Consider the following 26,193-nt stretch of genomic DNA (forward strand, 5'->3'; position numbering starts at 1 on the left):
GTATGAGATTTTAATAAGCTGAACTATTTAATATTAGAAATAGATAAGTATTAGAAATATCTGTCTATTTGAAAAATATAGTTAAATTCCCACTACATGCCAGTCACAAAAATAATTTCCACATGGACTGAAGAGTTTAGTGTAAAAAGCAGGACTGTGGGAGAAATTTTTTAAAAAGCTATCTTCATGAGGTTAGAGTAGGGGAGGTCTTCTTAAACAAATACACGATATCAATACTATAAAGAGTAGATGATATTTTTTATTATGTTAAAACCCTTTTACATGACAACTGACATCATCAACAAAGTGAAATGACTAGTATAAAATATATATGGGGGCAAAGGATTTCTAATCAGAATATATGAAGAACTTTTAAAAAACAGTAAAGAAAACCATTTATCACCAGTAAGAAATAAAAGATATAAAGAAGTAGTTTATAGTCTAGGAAATATAAATGCACGCAAAAAACAATTATTCTCACTTGTAATCAAGGGAATGCAAAACAATGAAATAGCATTTTTTACCCACTATATTGGCAAAACATTTGTAAAGAGTAACAGTATTATATGTTGGTGAAAATAGAGAAATCGTTATTTGCATTTACTAGTGATGGGAATGTGATTTGACTTCCTATCAAATGCCTTAATTGTTCATATCCTTCGATCTAATAACTCTATTTTTTGATACCTTCCCTACAGAAATATTTGCACACATGCTGAGAGCAGGGATTTTTATTACAGTGTTGTTCATGATGGCAAAAAAATTGAAACCACATGCATGTCCATAAATAGGGACATTGTTAGATGAGCTGTAATGAAGTAATACTATGGAATCTAATATGCAGCAGGTAAGAAGAACGAGGCGCATCTATTTGTACCAAATCGAAAGCTCTCAGAGATCCTACTTTAAAAATGAAAACAAGGGAAATGAAGAAAGCAGTGTGGTGAATGCTGTGATACATAGCTTACAGCTCAGGTCTTCCTCCACGAATGCAGGACGTCTTCCAGCTGAGGCCTTCAGCTGTCATCTCCCTTTGTACGTCACCTTCAGCTGACCTTGTCCAAGGTCACACACTTTTCCTGGAGCATTCTGCTTCCAATGGCTGATCTTCACAGAGGAATCAAGTCCTGGGCCTCTCGGCTTAACTTGGAACAACCATGCAATGTCATTCCATCTTTAGAACTTTCTAGTAATAGTAATAAATACATGATAGTTATTATTACATATTTATTATTTCTTGAGTAATACGTTTGGCTAAGTCTTCCATTGAGACCACATCAAAGCTCAACTTCTCCATCTGCCCAGTCTGCTTCTGTTCCTTCCCCTCCACGAGTGTTTATCCCAAGGCCACTCCCTAATAATCTTCATGCACGCTAATCACCATCTCAGAATTGGCTTTTCAAGAACCCAGCCTGTGACAATCTGTTATAGAACCATAGACATAGTTGATTCCATTTACATTAAAACAGACCTCGCCATGCTATATGCAGGCATACCTAGGAGATATTGTGGGTTCAGTTCCAGCAAAGCGCAATAAAATGGAGTATGCCTGTATTTATTTATATATACGTGTAAAATACATTTTTAAAGTTCTGGAAGGCTGAGAACAGTGACCGTGTATGAGGAGGGAACTGAGAAGGACAAGGAAGAGTGTTGATCTTATATAACAAGAATATATTCGTGTATTTCTCAAGTAGTTAACACACACACACACACACACACACACACACATTCTCTCTCTCTCTCTCTCTCTCTCTCTCTCTCCCCCCCCCCCCCCCCAGGTGCTATGGGAATACTATGAAGGCAACCCAGGGAAGAAGTGATAACATTTGAAGATTGTCTTAAAAGACAAACTGGAGTTCCTTCAAGGATTATAAACTTCTCAAATCTTCTGGATTAGTCTGTAGTTTTAAACTAGGATCCACACTTCCTGCCTCTATTATTTTTCCCCAACATTTTATTATGAAAGATTTCAAACAATCAGTTTAAAGATTTTCACAGTGAATACCTAAATACTCATCACTTTGATTCTGTAGTTAACATTTCACTGTATTTGCCTTATCACACATCTGTTCATATCTCATTTAAAAATATCTCATTTAAAAATATCTATTTAAAAATATCTATTTTATAGAGATATAGATATTTCATACCATGTTTCCCCAAAACTAAGACCTAACCGGAAAATAAGCTGTAGCATGAGTTTTCAGGATTCTCGTAATATAAAATAAGCCCTTTTGGAGCCAAAATTAATATAAGATCCCGTCTTATCTCTGGGGAAATATGGTAGGACTTATTTTATATTACAAGCATCCTGAAAAATCAAGCTAGGGCTTATTTTCCAGTTAGGTCTTATTTTGGGGGAAACATGGGAGTAAGTTCCTGGCTCTCTTGAAATGGTTTCTTCCTTCATTAGATGATGAATTTTGGACTAAGATTTAGATTCTCTTTTATTTAAATTCTTTCTTTAATCTTATTAAATCAGGCATACTTTTCTTGTTTTCTGCATTTCTTGGCCATTTCCAAGTGAGGTCAGTCACAAAGTCGATGGATTCAAGCTGTCTTTGTAAATAACACTTTCTCTTTCAACACTGGTGTTTTGGATTTCCTGAGACCTTGCTTGATGTCTGGTGTCTTTTGTGCATTATCTCATTTAAGCAAAACCACCATTCTGTGACATGGGTACCACCATTACCATAATTTTGCCAAGAAGCAAACTGAGGTTTAGAGGGTAAAGTTGTCCAAGCCCACACAGCCATTATTTGGCAAAGCTGGGGCAGAGGTTCACGTTACTTCAAAGGTTGTGATTTCAGCCATTCTCTTAATGTTCTCCTGTGAGGGTGAAACACCCATCCTAGAATTTCTCTGTGGATCGCCCGCTTCCCATGATGATGTGTTTTGCTCTGGACCAGTGATGTGATGATCTGGACGCAGTCAAAATCGCTCCAACACTCTCCAGCTTGACCCAGCCTTTTAATTCCCTCATTACTTCATGGGGAGTCATATATTCCAGGCACTCAAGGATCTTTGAGATTCTGGGCCTTCTCATTAAGTGGGACTTATGGTGCTCAGTATTTCCTCCACCTACTGCCAAGCTCCAGTTATGTGAGCATAAGCAGAAAGTGATGTGTGATGTTTCCTGAGAATTAAGGGGTGCTGTGAGGCTTTGGATGGAGCATGTCTAAGTCGCCCTCTTGGAAAATCCTGTGATTCCCTTAGTAATGTGACAGATTTTGCTTCACCAAATATGTTGTGAAGGTCCTCCTTCACCCAGTGTACCAGACACTGAGATGCATGTCCATGCACGTATCTCTTCCTTTGCCAGAGGAAGAAACTGAGGCTCAGAGAGGTTATAGTCCTTACCAGGGTATCACAGATGAAGGGTTCAAACCTGGGGTTTCTGATCTCAGAGTGCTGCTTTTTCCATCGTACCATGCTGCCATTATTTTCTCTTGTTGGGATGGAGAAGGGCAACAAGGGGGCTCAGTGCTGGATAAAAGAATCGGGAACATACCCGATTTGAAGTGTGTCTGAGTCACATGCTAACTGCTCAGATTTCCTTAGGTCTCTTGCTGGAACTGAAAAGAAGGCCACCTATTCAGCCAGGAAACAGACAAAGGATGCAGATGGGCAAACATTTCTATCAGAAAGGAAACTGATTAAGTTTTAAGAACTTTTTAAGGTTTTTTCCCCTGCTGCCCTCTCCCAGATCCCATCCCATCTGTGGTCCTTGTTTTCGGAGGCATCTGGAGTTACTAAAGTGTCTGAGATTTAAATGGAGAAGGAATGGGCAGAAGCTGGCAGCTGAATGTAGATAATAGTTAGGCTTAAAGAGATGCTAACGAAAGCATGAGGAGTTAAATCTCCCATTCAGTTAGGTAGTCCTTTGGAGTTTTCTACACTTCCTAACACTTTGTGTTAAACTCAGTTACAGAGGTAGAAAATCCAGTCATCAGGTAGATTCTAGAAGCAGAATGATTAGAAATGAAGCCATATCTTTTGGTGTGCTTTAAGCGCAATTGATAGAAATCTACCTAACTTCCTACCATATACACCTGGAGGGCAGCAAAAAAAAAAAATGGGTTCCTTGTGAGAATCAGTAGCATGAACTAAACATTTAGGAAAACCTTGCTTATAGAAGCAAATGTTTAGCCAGAGAGTTTCCACACTGAGGGCTTTGTGTGGCTTTTGGGAAGAGTATAGAAATCACGGGTACTCCAGTTCTGCTCAGCCTTTAATTATGATTTACCTTTCCTTAATATCTCCTCTATTTTCCTTACTCACTGTGCAACAGCAACCTGAAAGATGTAGTTTTGGCAGATATCCTTGGTAGAATTCAATATTTCTCGCCCCGCCTCTTTAAAACCTTGAATGGAGAGTCCATTTCAGAAAGTTGAGGGAAACGTACAGAGGTTCTCAACTGGTCAGAGAGGTCTCCTCCATGAAAGCGCCAAGGCCATCAGCAGGGCCTGAGAAAGCACTCTGTCATCTGTCTAGTTTGTTAATTTATTCAGCTCATATACTAAGTCTCTTTCTGGGCCGGGTATTCAGAGGCCAATGAAATAGATATGATTACTCTTTGCTGAGCTTACATCCAATAGGAGCGCTAGAAAGTAAACATGTAATAACTAAATAAGTAGAAATTGATTATTATAGGTGCTATGAGGAAAATTACCAGGGTTAAATGTTTGAGAAGGGATGAGTCATGCTAGATGTTGGGGGAAAAATATTATAGGCAGAGGGAACAGCAAATGTGATAGCCTGGAGGCAGGAGTGGGTGTCCAGAGGAGCAGCAGGGGGCCAGCGTGGTCAGAGTGTGGTGACCAAGGGAGAGAGTAGGAGGTGATACACAGCCCGTTTCCGAGGGGCCTGGTGGGCCCTGCTCAGGGAGTGGGTTTAATTAGATGAGCAATGGAAAGCTGTTCAAGGGTTTTGAGCAAGGGGTATGTGGCTTTACTTGTGTTTTCAGATTACCCTGGCTCTTGCATGGAAAATGGACAGGAGAGCAAGCAGGAAGCCAGAGAGGAGATTTCATGTGGGAGGTTAGGCAAGAAATTGCCGTGCTTCCAATGAGCTGGCGTGAATTCTAGTTCTACTTCTGCCACTTTGTTACTGTGCCATTTGGGGCAGTTCTCTTCATGTCTCTGGCATTCAACTGTTCACCCCTAATAAAAAAGGGGTAAGTATTTTCTCATGTGGTTTCTGGAAGGAATAAGTATTCATAAAGTCCTCTATAAACCTGGACCATATGCTTATCTGAGCTATAATATGATTCATATTGAAAGGAGGTGGACCCCTGCAATGTTGGAAAAATCACTCAGCTGCCCCTACGTGAGCAACATTTTATTACAGCCTAAGGCTAAAAAGATGCTTTTGTTTCTTTACTGCCATCACTGTCTCTCGAAGGGAGGGCGACTGGTGAAAAACTCACACAGTGTGGTCGTTTATATGAGTCATTTACTGGAGTAATAACTTGGACTGGTAGAGCTTTTTTTTTTTTTTTTTTTTTTTTTTTTTTTTTTTTTTTAGCTTCATGTCTCTGGTACCAAAATGTGGGCGACTTATGAGTGTGATAAAGTGTGTAGGTATGACGTGCTGCAAAGGTGAGGATGCCTGACGGAGGCCCATTAAATCTCCCTGCAGTCACTCGCCCATTGACAGGAGACCACGTGCTTTTAGCACGCAAGTACTGACGGACCATCACCACCCCTTAGTCCGGTGGATTGCTATTTTCTTGCCCCCCAAGAACCTCAGTGTTCTTAGGGTAAAGTCACAGGATACTTATTTGGCTTTGAACATGGTAAGTCTACCTTTCATTATGTGTCTGGGCCATTCGGAATCCTTATGTTGCAAGGAAATATCCTGTTTCAAATGTGATTTTCTGTTATAGCCCCGAGCAGATGCTGCCCTGCCTTCCAAGAGGGACCCGGGGTTCCCAGAGAGACCAATGTACAAACGTTTGCTGGAAGGTCTGCTGCGGTGAAAACGTTCTCTGTGTGCCCTGTTCAGTCCAGCAGCCACTAGCTGAGCACTCGAAAGGTGGCTAGAACAACGGAAGAACTAAATTTTAAATTGTGCTGTAGTTTAATTAGCATAAATGTAAATAGCCACGTGTGGCTAATGCCTACTGTATTGGACAATGCAGTTCTAGAGGACTGTCTTTTCTCATGGAAACCCCTCCTCGGAGCCCCCGGGGTTCTGTGAATCCACGAGCTCCCAGACTCCCCTCACACCCACCGAGATTCTCACCAGCATCAGTATCTCCTGTCATACATACCTGTTGTTGGACAGTTATAGGGGACCGGGTTGCCATCTTAGTATGTCACCACTGTCCGTGGGGTGAGATTAAAGTGATGTTGAGAAGGGTTCCTTGAGAAGGCTGTCCCCTCGGGACCGCATCCCGCGTGCCAGTCTGCTCTGAGCTCTGCGCTTCTCCTGTTTGATCTCCGGGCGTACCCAGCGGTGCCCGCGGAGGATGGCCAGTCCAAGGAAGGGCATGTGTCACTTCCTACTCTTGGTGTTTAATGTTGTGCCCTGCAGCACAGACACTTGAAAGTCAGCAGTTTCTTGGCACTTGCCCACGTCTTGGTCTGTGTGAGAGATTTCTGGGAGATGATGACCGCTGTGCTAGGGCCATAGCAACAGCACGGCTGAATGGACCCTCTGAGTTTGCTCACATCCTTGGGAACATGAGAGTTTTCAGGAGGCCTTTGCTGAGTGGCAGGTGGGTGGATGAGCTAACACTGCTGTCCCGGACCAGGAGACACCTGGACGCACGGTCAGAAATCAGGTAGCTCACCCGTCCACAGAGGGAAACATTGAAGGTTAGTTACTCTGATGCAGATCGGGAAACAGGGTTGGGACAAAAATTTGGCTCAACGTTGTTCTTTTCAGTCTAGAGGTGAGGGAAGGACGATTGATGATGTGTCCAAGCTTGGAGGTGTACTGAATAGTAGTTGTGAGTGGCATCAGTTCCCTCCCATTCTGGAATTCAATGTCTGGGCAAGTCCTACCTCTCAGATTAAGATATCAGCATTCAGCATATGGGGGATTAATTCATATTCTACACAGCAGCAGCCTCTCGAAAGATAACAGATGAATGTTGGATGGAGAGCAGCTTAGTTTTTTGTGTGATATAGATTTAGAATATAACTTTTCCAGAAAAGCAAGTGGTTGAAAATGTCTGGTGCCATCTATCCTAGTAATGAGGTATGCAAAGCCCAACGACTCTGGTAGAAACAACAACATCCCTGCCCGGGAACAGCCCAGACCTGGGAGTGGCGTTAGGGGTGCCGGAGCTCCGGCAGACGTGGACCTGTGAAAGGATGGCTGGTTCTTTTTCTAAAATTCAGGAACCATTTTGAACAGGAACCATTTTTAATTTGAGGGTAGCCCTGTTTTCACCATTGGTGGTCATTCCTTAGAGCTATTTTTATTTCTGCTGGGATGACCAGGCATGAGAAAGCCAAGCAGGGATTTCCAATTACAGGTAATTATCTGGATTGCAGCCATGGCTTTTTCTACTTGGCATATTTTTGTTCACACCCCGGATTTGAGCTGATCGGCTTATAAACAGGTGGTTTGGGTGTGTGGGGGGATATCTTTGAGCTCTTTATGGCTGTATTTCCAGAATATGCTTTTAAAAATTATGGCCAAATTTCCCTTGATTGAGGAGGGTAATGACTAAAAGCCTCAGTCATTTATGTTTCCCTTTCCAATATAAGACATGTTATTAATTTACCCACTGAAAACATTAAGATCAAAGAGATCATAAATGCAGCACGAGTGCTAGTTCAAGAACATAAAATTCAGCTATTTCTATTAACACAAAGAGTTTGGGACAATGTCTTTGAAGGCAAACACCAAAAAGTGTTAAGCATTTTTTCTTTTTCTTTTCTGTCCTTTTTTTTTAAATGACCATATAGAATATCAATGCAAATAGGCTGATATTTAGTGGGAAATGGCTCAATCGACTAAGACAAAACAAAAACTTTTCATAATCTTGGTAGTAAAATCAAGAATGTGGTTCGTGGACTCCAGATAATTCACTGGGACTGTGTAAATAATTTTAGACAGCTTTGTCCTTGGGACCCAGGTAGCCCATCAGTACTTACAAATCATTTTAGACGAGCTTGTCCTTATACAAATAGTGCTGCATTTAGAGTTCCTGGAGACCCTTCTCTATTCCATTCAAAAGCTTTTGCTGGACTTTTCAGTGACACAAAGTTGAAGACATAAACACTGTTTTATATAGTTAACAGGACCAGCTCTTTTATGGTGTGTTTTTATAAGTCTAGAGGATTTATTTGTGTGTTTGTTTCTTTGAGGTTTTCTTTGAAACTGCAGGTTAGAGTAGTCCTTGAAGTGTAATCTGTAAGACCTCGAGTTATCTGTCTCTAGGGGAGATAAGGACCTGGGCAGAAAGATGGACCCCATATATCCAAGTTCCTGGGACCAGAGGTTGACATTTTATGTTCAGAAGAAACTTTGCCCTCCCTGTCATACTGCACGAAGATGTAGGGCAAGATCCCCTAAATTTGTGACTACCCCAACACCCCCTAAATTCATTATGCCTTACTTTTCATCCCGTGAATAAAAAATTCTTGACGAGACTCATGGATCAGCCCTTTTCCTGGCCTTTCTGAGAGGTGGGCCATGCTCTGTGCTTTTCTGCCCCTATTTCATCCGGCATGTCCACACAATCACCCTCTCTCACGTAGCCCACTCTCACTCACACGTTTCTCCCATCAAGTACTCCATCATCCTTTAATTTGATAGGGAAAGGTTTCTTCTTTCTATGAATTTTCATAGCACTTTGTGTCTTATTAGGTTGGTGTTAGAAGCATTTGTAAACAGGTCTTGTCTCCAGCTGAAGAAAACTTGTAAACTCCCTATGAGGTAAATGATATCTTATTCATCTTTGTAATCCCTAGTGCACTCTACGCTGTACAGAGGGCATTCTAAATAAGTGTTGAATGAATGAATGAGAGTTGTTTAACACCTATGTGCACATTCCTGTGCCAGGTAAAAAATTCTTGTGGAAGGTTTATTAAAGAATGACACGATCTCCACCCATGACACTTGTAAGTAATTATACATCACAAAATATGGGGGTTTCAGTTATCTACTTCTATGTAACAAACCACCCTAAACTTAATGGTATAAAACAACAGCCATCTTATTGTGCTCACAGTTTCTATGGGCAGGGAATTGGACAGGGGACATTAGGAATGGCTTATCTCTGTTTGGTTTTTTTGCTGTTGAGTTGTATGTGTTCCTTGTATATTTTGGGTATTAACCTCGTATTTGATATATGGTTTGCAAATATTTTTTCTTAATCCATAGGTTGCCTTTTCATTTTGTTGATTCTCTTCTTTTTGCTGTGCAGAAGGTTTTTAGTTTGATGTAGTACCACTTGTTTATTTTCGCTTTTGTTGCTTGTGCTTTAGATGTTATATCAAAAAAAAAAAATCATTGCCATGACCAATGTAAATGAGCTTTTCTCCTGTGATTTCTTCTGGGAGTTTTACCATTTTAGATCTTCCATTTGAGCCTTTAGTCCACATAGAGTTAATCTTTTTGAGCGATAGAAGATAGGGATCTAGTTTCATTCTTTTGCATGTGAATATCCAGTGTTTCCAACACCACTGATGGAAGAGACTGTTTTTTCCTAAGAGTATTCTTGGCTCCCTTGTCAAATAATTGTTGATAGTATAGGCATGTGTTTATTTCTGGGTTCTCAACTCTGTTCCATTGGTCTATGGGTCTGTTTTCATGCCAGAAACAGACTATTTTGACTACTATAGCTTTGTAGTATAGTTTGAAATCAGGAAGTATGATACCTCCAGCTTTGTTCTTCCTTCTCAAGATTGCTGTGGCTATTCAGGGTCTTTTGTAGTTTCACACAAATTTTAGGATTTTTTTTTCCATTTCTGTAAAAAATGTCATTGGAATTTTGATAGCGATTACACTGAAGCTATCTATGGCTTTTGGGTAGTATGGACATTTTAGTAATGTTAATTCTTCCAGTCTATAAACACAGGATATATTTCCATTCATGTCTTCTTCGTTTTCTTTCATCAATATCTTGTAGATCTTTTATCTCCTTGGTTAAATATATCCCTGAGTATTTTATTGTTTTTATGCTATTTAAATGATATTGTTTTCTTTATTTCTTTTCCAGATAGATTTCATATTTTTAGGGCAGGGCTGTTTAATATTATATTTACCCAAAAGGAAGATGAGATTCTTTTTCATTTTCTAAATTGTTTAATTAAAACTTACAGCTCTTCTTAAATTTGTACATAGTTTCCATCTAATGGCCAGGTGGGAAAGGAAATGAGGCTTACCCAAATATCAGAGGGAGAAATGAGAAGGAGAGATGACAAATGATTTCTGTTCTTTTTATTATCTACTGGTGAGGATTCCAGAAATGTAATGGTAGTTCAGAGTATTCTGCTGTGTTCCTGACAACTTGAACAGTCTGATGGGATCATATTGGTGAACTCTGAAATGATTCATATACAGACTTAATTTGTCTGTGCCTGAATTTCACCACTCAAAGAAAAATAATACCTGTGGTGAGACTAAACCATATAACCTATAAAAAAAGTGTATGTCCCAGTCCTGAGTATTGATGATTGATCAGTATTAGTTGAATTCAGATGTGACAGGTGCCATGCTGAAGGGAAAAAAAAAATTAAAATAGACCTCACTCAGAGCATCCATTTACCAATGTTTCAACCTTTTCCACAAATAAGAACTGAGTATCTGTCTCCTTTTATTGGATGAGGATCTCATAGTACCTAGTAAACCCAAAAGCTCTAGCTAAGAGGTGTAACGAATGGTATTTATTAAGTGGTTTAATACGGCTTTCGTGGAAGGTGTGACATTGTTTCTTCTGAGTGTAAAGATATTTAAAATAGCCAAGGTTAAAAGGAGGGGAGATATGAAAAGAAGAGCAGTAAAGAAGTGTGAGATATAAAAACTGAAAGGAATTGATGTAGAACAAAGAAATAATACTTTAAGGAAATGGTTAGTAAGATGTTCAAATGTATATTGTGCATTGACTGTAGGTATAGGATCAACCTATTATCGACTAAAGCCACGTTTCTTAAGAGGTGTGATCTCAAATTCACCAGTGCCTTCCTTTTTGGATAAATGTCCATTTAAATTCATGGACATCTCAGCGAATGAGACTGTCTACTCTGTCCCATGCTGGCCTCTGCTCCCAAAGAGTTCAGTCTAGTTTGGTGGTGATGCTGGTGGTGGAGGAATTCGGTAACCGGTAAATGTCCTGCGTTGCTTTAGATATCATCTCGAAAGGACAAGGCACAGTGCGGACAGGAGAAATGAGTCACCCCTGGGGGAATCAGGGAAGGATGAGTTGCAAGAAGCAGAGATTCAACTATAAGGAATGCCCGTGGGGGTCAAGAAAGATGAGGACAGAGGGAGGGTGTCCATTGAGTTTAACAACAGGGCAGCTGTTGGTCACCTTGTCAAAACCAGTGGAAATGGAGTGGCAAGAAGAAGAATGGAAGAGACCAAAGAGCGAACAAGTTTTGATGGAAGTCACAGGAATTTTAATGACCTTGTTTTATTACAGGGTTAAGGGGAGCTACTTTCTTCACTTGCTAAGCTGCAAACTGTTCAAAGCACTTGCGCTGGTAGTTGGTCCCCAAGCTGAGCAGATAGGCCTACTGTGGTTTAAGTAACTTAGAAATCTTGTGGGGTTGGTGTTTTGACTCCCTTCTTTATTTCAGTCATGGCTCAGGATTTTCACACACCACCGAGGTCAAGGGCAAGCTTCTCAGCTTTCTAGATACCCTCTCAGGGCTCATGAAGCAGCAGGCCTGCCCTGGGAAGGTCAGGATTCTTTTTGTGAAAGCAATGAACACTACATGTGGCCCAGAGAGCCCCGACTCTCTACCCTTTCCCTCTTATGGACTCACACAGGGAAACAGATGCTTTCATATAACTCTCAGCATCGAAGCAGCTTTGCTCTACCCTGGCCCGAAATATCTATCCAGGACCAAATTCTTAAAACCCCAGGGGTCTTGGGGTGATTTTGAGCCCAGGCATTGAACCTGTCATAAAATGTAATGGGCAGTATATTTTTAACTGCTGAGACCAGGGAATTCATACAACCTATGAAGACCGAAACAACATCATGATTCTTTTTGCAGTTTTTGAAGCATATCTTGAAGCATTTCAGAAACCACAGGATGGTCTCTCTCATTATATCATTTACCATTAAGACAAAACTTGAATGTTTTTTGCACATGGGCCCGTTGGGCAGTTGGGAGAAGCCTATGAACCCCTTCTCGGAATGTTTCTAAGTGCACATAATAAAATACATAGAATTATAAAGAAACCAATTATACTGAAATTCAGCTATCAAACGTGTAAAAAAGAATACGCGCATTTGTGGTATGGTAATACCTTTTTTTAAAAAAATTAATGCATTAAATAATTGAAGTACTGAGGAACATAAATCCTAGTTAAAGGTCTCTACAACTGCAATATGATGTGAAAATAACCCAGATTTCTACTGATGACAGTCATGGGTCTTTTTAATAGTTCTGTGGTTTGCTGCCTACATTTACAATGAAAGTAAACGCTAAATTTCAGTTAGAAGGTCATAAAAATAAAGGCATACATTTTTTCTCCATCAAGTTCACAGGCCCCCTGAATTCTCTTCTAGGTTCAGAACCTCTGGTTTAAGATATAATTTTGATTGAAAGTAGGAAAACAAACCAAAAAGTGTGTAGTTTATGTAAGGGGTGGTAATAGATTATCAACTTTTCAGGGCGGAAAAGCTCATTATTAATTTTGCAATGGTCCAAGTCCCAGCTCTTAACTGCACTTTGTAAATCTCCATGCCTCATGTTCTACATGCAAAGGTGCTTCATAAACAGCTCTAAAATAAATAAATAAATAAATGAAACGTTTTCTTTAAAGGAGGCCTGGGGCTGATCTGTATCTTTAATCCACCCCTGCGCCTTAATACTTACTAGTGGAGTGCTAGCTAGCCCTGTTAGTTTTTAGAGTAAATACAAAGAAGGGCAGAGTAAATCTCTGAGTTGAAAGTAATGGAGAGAAATGGTCAAAATGACAGCCTGCGTGTAATCCCCACACTTCTGCAGTATTGACTTGGATCTGCTTGCATTTTGGTCTTACGTGAGCTCTGGGCCATCACTCACACTTTATCTAGCCTTTCTCACCTGTTTAAGGATGTTGCAACCAACAAATTCTGTATGGAATTTATTACATGGTATCTTGCATCCGGTTCCCCAGAAGCAGAGTCAGAGATGGGGATTACTGCCAGAGATTTATTGGGGGGAGTGCTCTCAGAAGGAGGGAAACAGAATGGGGCAGGAAAAAGGCTGAGTAAGGAGGTGGTCTCAGGAGAAGTCAAGCCTCAGCCTGATCCCAGGAGGGAGTGCTGGAAGGATGAGTCATGCCACAGAGCTTATCCACCCAGAGGCCAGCAGGATGGGCTGCTACGCCACTGCACCAGTGAGCCAGGGGAGTGGGGCAGTGTATGAGTTTTCTATGCTACATAAAAAATCGCAAATTTAGCAGCTGAAAACAACACACACTTATTATCTCACAGTTTCTGTGGGTCAGGAGTTGGCACAGTCCAGCTGGGTCCCCTGCTCAGGGCCCCAAAGCTCAAATCCAGGTGTTAGCTGGGTCTCATTTGAGGCTTCGGGTCTTCTTCCAGGCTCGTGTGGGTGGTGGTGGCCTTCATGTCCTTGAAGCTCTAGAGCCCATGGTGACTTGCTTCTTCAAGGTCAACAGAAGGCTGTCTCTCCTGTGTCAAGTCTCTTAGCTTCGCGAAGACCTAAGCCCTTTTGTAAAGGTTTTTTGCCTGAGTAGGCCCACCCAGGTAATACGCCTTTTGATTAATTCATATTTAGCTGATTTGGGACCTTATTTACATCTGCAAAAATCCCTTCACCATTGCCATATAATGTCACATAATCACAGGCTTGATGTCTGTCATATTTACAGTCTTTCCCATACTCAAAGGGGGGGCATTATACAAGGGTGTGGGCTATTGGGGGTCATCTTAGATTTCTGTCTATCGTGTGGAGGGGATCTCTGGAGGAGACCACTCCCATCAGCCATATGCAGTCCTCCTGCGAAGGTTGTAGATGTGAGCTGTTAGTAGCCAATGGCTGTAGCCACTCGGGGATGGAGGCACCAGCTACTAAAGGGCATCTGGGCGGGGCACTCACAGATGTCTGCTACACGTGGGAACCTCCTGACATCTATGGCTTTCAAAGTGGAGCTGATGTGGAACGAGCTGCCTTGAGAGTCTGGTTTCTGCCCCTCATGCGTCTGTGGTCTCACAGTTTGGCAGTAGATAGTCACAAGGACAGATCATTATACAATACATCGTGCACCCAATGCTGGCTCTGAAAGCCAGAGTCTGAACAGGGAGGAATTATCACCTGCAGACCAGCCTCTCCTGGGACCTTCCAGGGCCTGACTGGGTCACTTTCGAGATCATTTGCATCTCTTATAATGCTGCCTGCTCTGCCACGTTTCCTTCCCAGTAAGAGTCTGGGATGCACCGGGCTATAGGTCGTGTCCTTCTTCACCTCGGTTCAAAGACTCCCGGCTCCAGCTTCCCTCTCTGATCCCTGCTGTATTCTTACTCCCTCACAGAGTCCAGAGGTGCAGAATGAAGAGAGATGCTGGCTCTGTGATCCTGGGGAGTCTCTTCCCCTCGTTGGCCCTCAGTGTTTTCATCTCCATCATGCAGGTTTTCCAGGTGGTCACCGGGGATTCTCCTCGGGTGTGCCAAAGGGTTGAGGTCAGATGTTGAGCAAGGGGGGGGGGGGGGCTCTGTCTCTCCCTACCACCACGTCCACATTTTATCTGTCTAGCATTACATATATGTAGGTAGGAATTCCTGTTGCCCCAATTTTGGTATTGCTGAGGTACTGTGTAAGTCAGGTTCCATGTGCAGACCTTGAGACAAGGGATTTCGCTTGTTTGGGATTTATTGAGGGGTTGCTTTCAGGAGACAAGCATGAGGGGAGCAGGATGGGGCAGGGAAAGGAGCTGAGTGAGGGTGGTGTCTCAGTTGGAGACCAGCCTCAGCTCACAGGGCAGCTCTGGAGCATGAAGGGCACCACAGAGTTGTCCCACTTTGAGGCAAGGGGGACCCCTTTGTGTACCCCCATGTCAGTCTGTTATTGCTCGTGGGGAAGGGTAGGGCATAAAACCTCCTAGAGGAAGTGGCTCCCATTTAACCAAGCACAGTGTCCTATAGAGGCAGTTGTGAGCTGATGGCAACTGACATACAGCTGGGGGATGGGTGCACCTGCCCTGTAAAGACCCTGTCCTCCTCCCTTTCCACCCCGAGTCACTTCTTCAGATTACCTCTGGGGCTCTTATCCTAAAGTTGACTTTAAAATTTATAAGTCTATTGCCCACAGAGTGAAGGGCCTTCTTTTGGCCTCGGAGGTTCTGCGACCTGGTTCCAGCCTGCTTTCCTTCCCTGTCTGCAGCCCTTCCCTGTCCCTCACCCTCTGATCTTGCCCCCACAGACCCTTGTTAGGTGGTGGTGGTGGTGATAATGACGATAAACTTTCAATGAGTACCAGGAGCTCTCCAAGGTGCTTGATGTCTGTCATCTTCAACCTTTACAACAGTCATGCAAGGTTGGTTCTGTCTACCTGTTTTACATCTGGAAAAAAAAACAACAGGTTCCAAGAGATTAAGTGAACAACCTCATATGCTTTGTAAGAGATGGAGCTGGAACTCCCTCAGACCTAGGACAGTCTGATATTGAAGTCCTTGCTTTCTACCTTATCTGTTGCCCCCATCCTCAGAGAAGCAGTTGTCTGTTAGACCTCCATATTATCTCCACCACCTTATATGATAGCCCTTATTTCATTCCCTCACAAGCTTGCGGAACTTCTAGTTTTTCTTCCAGAGCCACCTCCTCTCCAAGGACTCAACACTCCACTCCTTCCCGCTCTGGGTCAGAAGCAATTCCCTCTCGTAGGTTCCCACAGTTCTTGAATGGGCACCTTCTCCTCTGCCTATAGGCTTTTTGCTCATACCCTCCTACCTGCCTGCCTCCTCTCTGCTTCCCTCTGCCTAACATGGTGCCTGGCACAGGTAGACAGCAGCCAAGTGTTGGCCGAAGGCGACCCAGGTGAAGTTCTTCTGGAGGGTCACCTGTAATGTCTGTCCATGCCCCCTTCCACTTCCCCCCCACACACACACACACCTGTCATCCCCAGCACTCACTTGAGTGCTGTGTCCTGGCCACTGCTGCTGCACATTCCCCTTTCAGACAAGAGCACGCTCAGTATTGTCCAAGAGACATGGGGAGCTCAAGGCAGAGCTGAGATCCAGTGCCTGCAGTCAGTTAGCGCCAGTGAGCTGGCTCCCTCTGCAGCGAGCACCACCTTCCCTCTCTTCCCACGTTGCTAAGTGTAATGACAGTAATTCAGGCAGGGGTTGGGGAGGGGAAACACTCTTACAATCATATATTATCTGAGGCTAGATGTAGCCCCGCTTCAGAAACTTTAAATGAGAGGCTAGGGAAGTCTTTGGAATCAGGGAAAGAAAGCAATAAAAGACAGAAAAGCATTAAGTGCCAAGTTGTGTCATGAGGACACTGGGGTCCCCAGGGGCTATGGCTCAAGGGCTGGCATTCTTAAGGGAAGTCTCACAGAAGGGGCAGCCTTGAGCTGAGCCCTGAATGTGGATCATGTTTCGCAGGGAGTGGGAACAGTATGAGCAGAGGCACACGTGGATCAGTAGTCAAACCTTAGCAGAGGCACTTGGCTCAGTTGTGTCCCCTTCCTTGAAACGTTGCTTTAGTAGGTCAATATGAAGGGAGAGGAGGTTTGCACACCAGGATTTTCAAATGCTGGCCAAGCCAAGTGGGTCCCTTCCTCATTCTCCCATTTCTCCTGCAACTCACAGGCGGAGATCACACTGAGTGGCAGTTAAAGACCACTGTTTACTCCCAGAGCATCTGTCCTAATGGGAGCATTGAGGTGGACACACAGATTAGATGCAGGATTGATGGCTGAGGCAATGTGGGGGAAGGGTGGTGGAGCAAGAAAACCTGCCTGGGGCAGCGCTGGCTATTTTTCTTTTGTGGGTTACATTTGTAGCATTTTCTTCTGTTAGTGTCTTCCTCACCTACAAAAATTTTTACCAAAGCCACCTCGGGCATTGAGGATGGGAGGTGGAGAGAGAATTAAGAGAAAGGGAGGAGCACTAGACGGGAAGCCAAAATTTAGTTTCCCCTGGAGCACATATAGGCTGGATCATCTGCACGTTGGGCCAATTCCAGCTGGTGTCATTTAGCTGTCAAATGATGCATGTAATTATCTATGATGTAATTAACATCTCTGCAAAGAGCATTGTAAAGGATGTGGCATACTTAGAAAATTGTTTCCAAATTGTCAAACTGTCTAATCTTTTATTAGCATATTTTGGAATGGTTGCAGAGAAAAAGAAATAAACAAAACAAAATCATAAAACATACAAATGTGTAAATTGAGTAAAGAAGCAACCCCCATACACCCTCAAACACAAAAACAAACCATTGTCATATAGCCCACTAGCTGTTGTTTTATCTTTGAAGAGGAAAAAGCATGAATGAGGTTATGTGATTTTCATAGATAATTTATGCAAATATGTCTATTGAAGAGTAATTGAGGCTTTCCTCCCCTTCCTGAGCACTGGTGCTTGCCCGAGGGTCATACATTTCAGAATAATAATGATATCCATTTCTATGTAATGTATATGTTGTCATAATTAAAATCTCTAATCTCTTTGAGAAATTTTCGGAAACAAGATACACTGATTTGCTCCCCATTTATTTCCTGTTCCCATGACAGGGTTTTTGAAGTTTTTTTTAAAATTCTGCTGTTTTTCAGAGCTCTCACTCTCTAGTCAATGTTTATAACTGAATTCATCCAAAGGTAAAACTTTGTCTCTTCCCAGTGTAAATCATGTCTTGTAAGACTATAATAGTCAGCTGTGCTTTTCATAAAGTTTTTTAAAAAATTATTTCTAGATTTTTCTCCTTTGGTTTTAATTTAAATGTTTCTTTATTTTTTAATTTGTAGGACTCGAAATGAAACCACAGTGCCTCGGTTTACCTCTTGTAAAACGGGAAGTAGTTTCTTGTGACATACACAGTTCATGATAAGGATTCATTTTGCAATAGGGCAGTTTTTTACAGATTTTTATATCAAAGTTAGCATTTAAAGAATTATGGAAAAATAATAGTAGCCACCATTTATTGTTCACCTGCAGGATGCAGGTCATTTTGCTAGGTGTTTTACATAACTGTAAAGATTATTTATTATATCATTATAAATATGTTATTCCTTTCACTGGTGCCTATATGGCTCTTCCATTGATTTCTGTATTTTCTATCCTTTTTCCTCTCCATGCTTCAATATGGATATTTTCTACGGACTCACCTTCCGGATCACTGGTCTTCTCTCCTGCTGTGTCCAATCAAGAGTTACATACACCTTCTCTTGTCTTCTCAGCACCTTAGTCACTGTCTTCTGCCTGGTTTCTTAGTCTCATAGCCCAGTGCTGCTGTGGAATTAGCAAATGCCTTGAGTAAATGTGGTGTGGACTCGCCTCCATGTGCTTCCTCTTCCCTTGGGGATCTTGGCCTTCAGGTCCCGGATGCCTTAGCCCTGAGCTTTACGTTTGGTCTTCATACACTCATAGGACTGCCAGAAACTCAGCTCAGAAACTGGAGAACTTGGTCTCTTAGCGTTTCTTCGCCTCCCATTTCACACTGCTTACAAATCTGTAAATAGCTCAGGGGAAGAGTGCCCTGCCAGTTGGGGTCACCTCAGTGTTCTGTCCTTCCTTTGGGGCTGGCTTGAGAGTTCCCTAAAACCTTTAAACAGGGTGTGTGTGTGTGTGTGTGTGTGTGTTGTCCAGCTTTTCTCGTTCTCAGAGGGAGGGTAGATCTTCAGTGTTACTCTATTATTACTGCAAATGCATATCCCTCAGTTTGCTTTTAACAAATCTTCAAGCTTGTGAGAAGTATAATCTTGCCTATAACATTTTAGCTACCATTCTAATCATTAGGGTCAGAGAGATAAAGGAAAAGCCATTTCACTTTTGAAGATGTCTCATTTCTAACAGTGCCCACAAGGTAATCATACGCAGAAGTAGAATTGGGTGTGGAGAGCAGAGAAATAGTGAGAAGGGATACAGGGTGGGAAAGCCAAAAAGATCACATGTTTGGAAAAAGAAAAAATCCTGAGGCTTCTTTAAAAAACACTTAGAGGGTTTTTCCCAAACCAATTATCTGGCTTAATGCTAGCGGCTTATTTGCTGACCTTCTGTGTTATTTGCCGATTTAAAGTGAGGTCAACCCTTCCTGTTTTCGTTTAGTTTGCCACTGTAGCTGCTAGTGAGCTAAGAGTAATGAAAACCCTTCAGTTCTTGGAGAAAAGCAGCTGGGAGGTAGGTTTCTAATTCCAGGTACTGCATGGTACTCAGGTCTTGCTTACTTAGGATCGTAGAATTGAGTCCTCCTGGGTGTTTCCCCCAGAGTAATGTAGATCTTCCTTTGGCCAGGTACATGGGGTCATTTGATTTGATGGTACTTAACACTCCCCAGTGAAAATTCCATGGTTCCACAAAGGAAAGGTGACAAAAGACTTTGAGGCTTCTGGTTGACAACTGCCTAGATACCCCAGGATAACAGGGCAGAGTGTCATCTCCTCTAGTAGAAACGCATGCGTGGGTGGCACCTGCCTGTCATGGGCCTCCCTTGATGGATTTTCCATCTGAGTTACTTCTCTTTCATTGCTGGAGTGAGGTAATTCATGAGAAGGAGAAGCCTGAAGGGCTCTCACGAAGGAACGGGGATCCCATAGGATGGCGCCTCCCGCATGTTCCCCTGAGCTTCTCATTCCCACTTGTCCTCCGACCCCGTGAAGCCCTGTAGTCTTCTCTAAGGGCCCCAAGAGAACATCTCTGCATGTGAGGTGAGCTAAGGAAGTAGGAGGATGTAGTCTAAAGGAGGGCAATACCCTGGAAAGATGGGTGGACAAACTTATGGTATAGGCAAAGGGCCCGAGAGGAGTCTATATGAGTCAGTGTGGGAAAGACTGACCCTGGACAGTGGGGCAGGGGCATACTTTTGTGGAAGAGAAAAGAAAGCATGGAGTTTGGGCCCAAGTTAGTATATCCAAGGATGTTCTTTGTGGAGTTAGTTTGGAGACAGGGGATATCTGTGCTGTAACAAAGCTCACCATGGCCACACCTAACCTCATTGCACACCTGCGCCTTCTTCTGGTACCCACGTTGTTAAATGGCATCATTGTGCCTATTCGCTCACCCAAGCTGAACAGCGAAGCGTCTCCCATAACTTTCTCTGTTATCCCCACATAAGTTACTAGGTCCTATCATCTCTTCTTCTTAAATCCCCCATACATCTCTCCCCTTTTCTCCATCTTTGCTGCTGTGTCTTGGCTCAGGCCTTCACCATCTTTTCTCTGAACCCCAATGGCAGTTTCCTTTCTAGCTTGTTTGTCTCCAGGCCTGCCCCCATGAGTCCACTTCCATGCTACAATGAGATGGATCTTTCTAGAACACAGTCTTCTCCAGCCTCCTTCCTGGCCTTTCTGCCTCCAGTCTCACCCCTATCAATCCAAGAAACCAGAGAGATTTTTCTATAACACAGCCTCTAGCATCGTCTGACCCGTCCCAGCTCTCCCGGGCTGTTATGATGAAGTCAACCCAACCTGTAAGTCCCCCTGCGATCTGCTCTCTGCTTCAGCCTCCTTTCCCCTCACTCCTGCCCACAAGCCCAGCTTTCCCACCTTGGCAATCACAGGCAGTGCACTGGGCACCCCATACTCCCTCTACCTTGCTAGACCAGCCACGCTTCCCGCCTGCTCTCTGTCTAATGTCTTTCTGTCTTATGACTGAGCCTGGGCACCTCCTTTGGGGGGCCTGCCAATCTTCAGTCCGAATCAGATGTCCCTCATTTGTGTCCCCAAGGCCTTCTCTGCCCTGGTGCATGTTGCATTCGATTGTCACTGCTTGCCTGTTCCCCTGAAAGTCTTTCATCTCTGTCTCCCTCAGGCCCAGCACATTGCCTGGCATAAAGTAAGCACCCAATAAATTTCAATTTGAGCATATGTTAAGTTCCCTATAAAACCTCAGCCACTGCCAATTCTGCCACCAGTCTGGGTGGTGTTCTCTGCGAGGGCTCCTTCAGTTTTCAAAACAGGAGACTCCCATAGATTTTCAGCAGGAAAAGGTAGATTTTTGCCTTTTGGTCTTTCGGAATAAGTGTTTGTTCAACTTTAGAAGCTTCAGTTTGTAGTGGTGACTTATTTTTTTTTAAGCAGTAAAATTTCAGCAATTACAGTCGGTGCCAAAACCCTAAGCCTCCTTTTCTACCCTCAGGAGTTCCTCTATTTAATTGCAATGCTGCACTTCCAAAAATGAAAAGGAAACCACTAAATGTTGCTGCTACTTTTCCTTTGTAGCTCAGATGGAACAAGCACAATGTGGGACGATGGGCCATCCTTTCGGGGTGTTGGCTCGAGTCTAATTGCTGCCCCCTTCTCTGTCTCCACCCATGGCTCAGTGTGGTTCGGATCCCCTCTGCCCAGGGCAACTAGGACATGTAATAAGTTGTTTTGCAAATTTCTTAGTTAAAACAGGTTCATGCAATCAGTGCCAGAGTACAGCGTCTGCACCCCTATACGTCAAAATCCAGAACTCATCCCAAATGAGCGATGCCGTGCCTAAGATTTTCCTGCATGGCGATCATGGCCTGAATAGCTGCACGTTGAGAAACAGCCCTTGCTTCAAATCCTTATTTCTTAGTTGTCATTTATTGACATTCATACTTGTCTGACCCCCCCTTCTGTATCCTCTTACGTGAACAGCTGATTTTTAGGGTGATGTCAGAACCTAAAGCAGTTGGGATAATTTTTAAATAGTATTTTATGGCCTTTCAGGAAAGTCGTTTTGCTCTAGGTTCTGAGAGTCTGGTTCCACCACTTTAGGATGGAGTGCAGTTTATGTGAGCTCCTCAGTTACCTCACCTATAAAATGGGAGCAATAATCTACCAGCTCAGGTGTCATGTGGATTAAGTGGGATAGCGCCTTGGCCCAGCGTCTTCAATACATTTGGTAGTCAGGAAACGTTAGGTTACTTCTGTTTCCCCCATCCCCATATTCAACTTCTCCCCCAAGAGTAACATCATAACTGACTTATTTCAACATGAAGGATTAAATGCAAACACTTAAAATAGTCAACCTTGAAGAAACACTAAAAGCATTTATTCGTAAAAACATGAAGATTGTACTCATTCATTATTCTCCACACTCCTGACAATCTTTAAATTCTGCTTAGCAGAGTCAGCAGGCAGAGTGGGTCTGGATCCCAGGTGTGTGTTTTGCTCCAAGAAAGGGCTGGATATTAAAGATGTGTTGCTAAAATCTGAAGTTCAAGAGAATTTTCTGAAAGCAGTTCATCCAAAGCCTCCCCCATCACTCCCTTGGACAGGTCCTGTATTGTATTTGTGCTGAATGATTGAATCTATTCCCAGCTGAATGTTTTTCCAAACACAGATATACATCATCTGCTGGTCACCCCGGAGTCATCTGGACCCCTTTGCCCTGTCCTCCACGCCCCACAGCTTAGCAGTCACAGGCACGGCCACCTCTGTCTCCCCCTGCCATGCCACCCTCGCTTGGGGCCCATCTCCTCTCCTGGGCTGCTGCTGGAGGTTTTTGCTCTGCCCTCCAGTGTCTCCAAGTGTGTTCTACTCAACAGCCCGAGGAGCTCTGAAGAAACAAAGGGTCCCAAGACCCAGTAAACTTGGGACCATCCTACTTTTTCTCAGAGACAATTGCAGTAAAAACAGAAATGAGAAACAAAACAGAATAAAAACCTTTTAACTTTGTTTAACCTGGTATCTCCCCAACTTATTTGATCACTGACCCTTATATTTACCTCCCCCCTGGGGACGGAGGTTCAAAGAGCCCATCTTGGAGGGTGCTACTACAGTTCATGGGTTGCCTGCCACCCATTTGCTTGTTAGAGCAGCTTGGAGTCCAAACGCTGGCCGGTCACATCCATAGTCACATGCTCTGTGCCCTTAAAAAGGGGCTCTGTGTACCCACATGGAACCGTCTCCAGGATGTATGCTAAGTCAGGAAAGCAAAGTGTAGTGTGTGATGAGCTACCCATTGCCTGCATATGCTTAGACTGGATGAATTCCCCAAGGCAGGCATGTCTGCCTCTGCAGAGGAGCGCTGGGTGTCGGGGAGCGGTGGAAACAAACTCTTCACTGTGTGCCTCTTGGGAACTTCAGGACTTTCTCTTGTCTTGAACACAGCACTGACCTGCTCCAAACTCCACCAGCCTTCACACAGATTGTAGGATGAAGTCCTTGGTTCTGCTCGTGGCCCTGTGGTTGGCCTCTGCCGGGCCACCCAGCTTCTCTCACGACCTGACTGGGCTCTCCTATGTCCTGCTCACTCCCTCCCATCTTTCCTGTGACAGAGGCAAAGCAGGGGGGACTTGGCTCATGGGTGCCACTTCTCAGACTTACGCGGTTCCACTTAGAAGCTCACCTCCCACAGAGCAGGCAGGACCCACGTGTGGAATTACCTACTCTTGAACCCTCCTCAAACTCTAACTTGTGAGCCTGGGGGGCCCAGAGTCCCCAGGAGACAGTGACATCTTGTGCAGAAAGGCCAAGATCTCCAGGAATGAACAAATGGGCTTCAAAATCGGCCTTGTGCCCTGGGTAACTTAGCGGTGCACCTTTATTTTCCTTGTAGCACACAATGGAGGCAAATAAGCCCTAGCTTGGGCATGGTGCTCATGTCTCTAAGACACTTAGCAGACGTCCTGATATCTCGTAAGTGTTCACTGTAGGCTGTCTTCCCCTGGCTTCCTCTGCTTTCCTGTTGTGGCTCTCAACCTCTCGTCCCCATGGGTCGTAAAGTCCTTGGGTTCCAAAGGAAAGAACACAAGGCCAGAAGTCAGACTTTTATCCCAGATCTAGGGATGACTAGCTCTGGGAAAGACGCCGGGCCCCTCAGTGTCTTCAGGTCTCTCTTTCTAACACAAAATCCATATTTATCTCAATGCAGAAGAGCTTTGATCATCAAAACAGCACGAATGCAAAGGGTTAGCACTGCAGGGAGAGTGCAGATGCGCTCCTGCCCGCCAACGAGCTCATAAGAATATTTGGAAGATGAGTAAGGTAATGTCTTCCATATGCTAAACGAGAAGATGATTTAGCACCGTACAAGGTGCAGAAGAGAAGCCCCCACTCATTAACAGCCTGACCTTGGACAAGGCTTTAATTGTTCTCGGCCTCAGTTACCTCATCGAAAATAGGAAAATAACAAAATCCTACCTCACAAGGGTGGTTGTGAGGCTCATATGAGGCAAGGTCTGTGGAAGGCCTTTGTCAACTATGAAACGCTCTGCAAATGTCAGCCGGTATTAGCAGTTCATGCGCATGTTTGTGTATCGTTTCAGCGGCGAGTGCAGGACGTCATCAGTCCCATCGTGTTTGAAGCCGCCTACAGCCTGGGTGAGCATGTGACTGGCGAGGAGCAGCGGGAACTGCCGGCTCTGACACCAGTGCTCCGCTGGAAAAAGGGACAAAAGATTGCGCAAAAGAATCAGGTCAGAACTGTGAAGCTCACAACTGGGACCCCGGGGAGCTGGGACATGTGGCAGAAGTCATGGCCCTGGCTTCCTGGGGGGCCAACACACACCCCCTCTCAGGGCCTCCCTTCCCTGATCTGCAGGTGATGAAATTTATGAGTTGGGGTGCTGCTTCTAACAGCCACATGATTTAAACACATGGAGGTTATTCTCAAGCAATTAGGAAATGATCCCTTTGAGGTCGTGAACCGACCATTTGGCCCCTGAACTTGCTCCCTGTACCCAGACAGAGTCCAGAGCTTAGATCTGCAAATAATAGGTGCTCAGTCAATGATTTATTGGTGGGGGAGTGAGTGGGGTGGAGAAACAAGAACCTCGTCTTGCTAGAATTGGTGGTTCAATTGAAAATGCCCAACCCAAATGGATCTGAAAGCCCGGGCACTGTGAGTGCAGGTGGGCCACCCCCCCCCCCCCCCCCCCCCCCCCGTCCCATACTCATCAGATTCCACGATGTGCTGTTGTGTGGAGGAGCTTTAGGGTGGGGCTGGGTACAGGCAGGACAAGGCCACATGAGGCCAGAGTGAGCCTGTGAGCTAATTCTGTGCAGCCACACTGGCCTGGCTGCCCTGAGCCATCTGTGAGAAGAGCAGTGCTGACTACTATGCAGAAAATATGCAAGGAATCCGGGATCCCAAATCTGTTTTAAATCTTTGTTTAACACTCAAGACCACCACAGATCCAGGACCCTGGGGAAGATCAGGCAAACCTGGTTTGGGGCTACCCCAGACTCCTGTGCAGGGCGGGACAAAGCTGGGGAACCACCCACCGGCCCTGCCCTCCATGGTTTTTCTGACTGCTATGAGTCTATGGGAAACCTAGCAGATCAACGAGCCACGCCTTGCAAATAAGAGTTGTAAACACAACCCCAGAGAGATTCTTGGGTTGGAGAAGCCCATCCCTATGTTCAATTAGGTGGTGAAATTGTCAAGCCTTTCTTGTTTTCTCCGAAAGTCTAGCCCTTGTGATCTTGGGTCAGGTTTCCCTGAAGCAGAGCCTGAGACATTGTTTTGGGAGCCCCTGGTCTCATGAATCTGTGCTCTTGGGAGAAACGTGTAAGGAAATGAGGGAACGGGCTGAAGTCTATCCTTGGCATGAGACAGGGAACTCTGGAGCATAAAATACACCAAAGAGTTGTCCTCTGCTTGAGGTAAGGGGGCTGGCCTTTTGTACCCTGTACTAGCCGGTCATTGGCTGGCTGTGGGGTGTGGAAGGGAAGTGTAACTCTCCTTAAAGGAGACTCCCTTCAGCAGAGGACAGGAGAAGAATGCACATGTGAGCCATTAGCTGCCTGCGTTCACATCAGCTGGGGGATGGGGTAGCAGTCATGAAGGGTTCTGGGAATGGCTAACAGTGCCCGCTACCCATATGCACACAACCTGTAGGCAACACTTCCTTTCTGGCTGTTTCTTTTGAATTCAAACGACCTTTCTTTCAAAACACAAGTGCCCTGGAGGGTG

The 26,193-nt window shown here is 44.0% G+C and overlaps 1 protein-coding gene across 3 annotated transcripts in view; it reads left to right on the forward strand.

The window, feature by feature from the left end:
• ITGA9 (integrin subunit alpha 9) overlaps positions 1–26,193 on the forward strand; it is a 299,963-nt gene that overhangs the window by 130,755 nt on the left and 143,015 nt on the right. For all 3 annotated transcript variants that reach the window (XM_081071751.1, XM_081071750.1, XM_081071749.1), the window contains exon 16: positions 24,545–24,694. In XM_081071751.1, coding sequence (XP_080927877.1) covers positions 24,545–24,694 — 150 coding nt within the window. The remainder of the gene's footprint in view (positions 1–24,544; positions 24,695–26,193) is intronic.

The sequence above is a fragment of the Rhinolophus hipposideros genome (assembly GCF_964194185.1).
Source record: "Rhinolophus hipposideros genome assembly, chromosome: 14".
NCBI classification, from domain to species: domain Eukaryota; kingdom Metazoa; phylum Chordata; class Mammalia; order Chiroptera; family Rhinolophidae; genus Rhinolophus; species Rhinolophus hipposideros.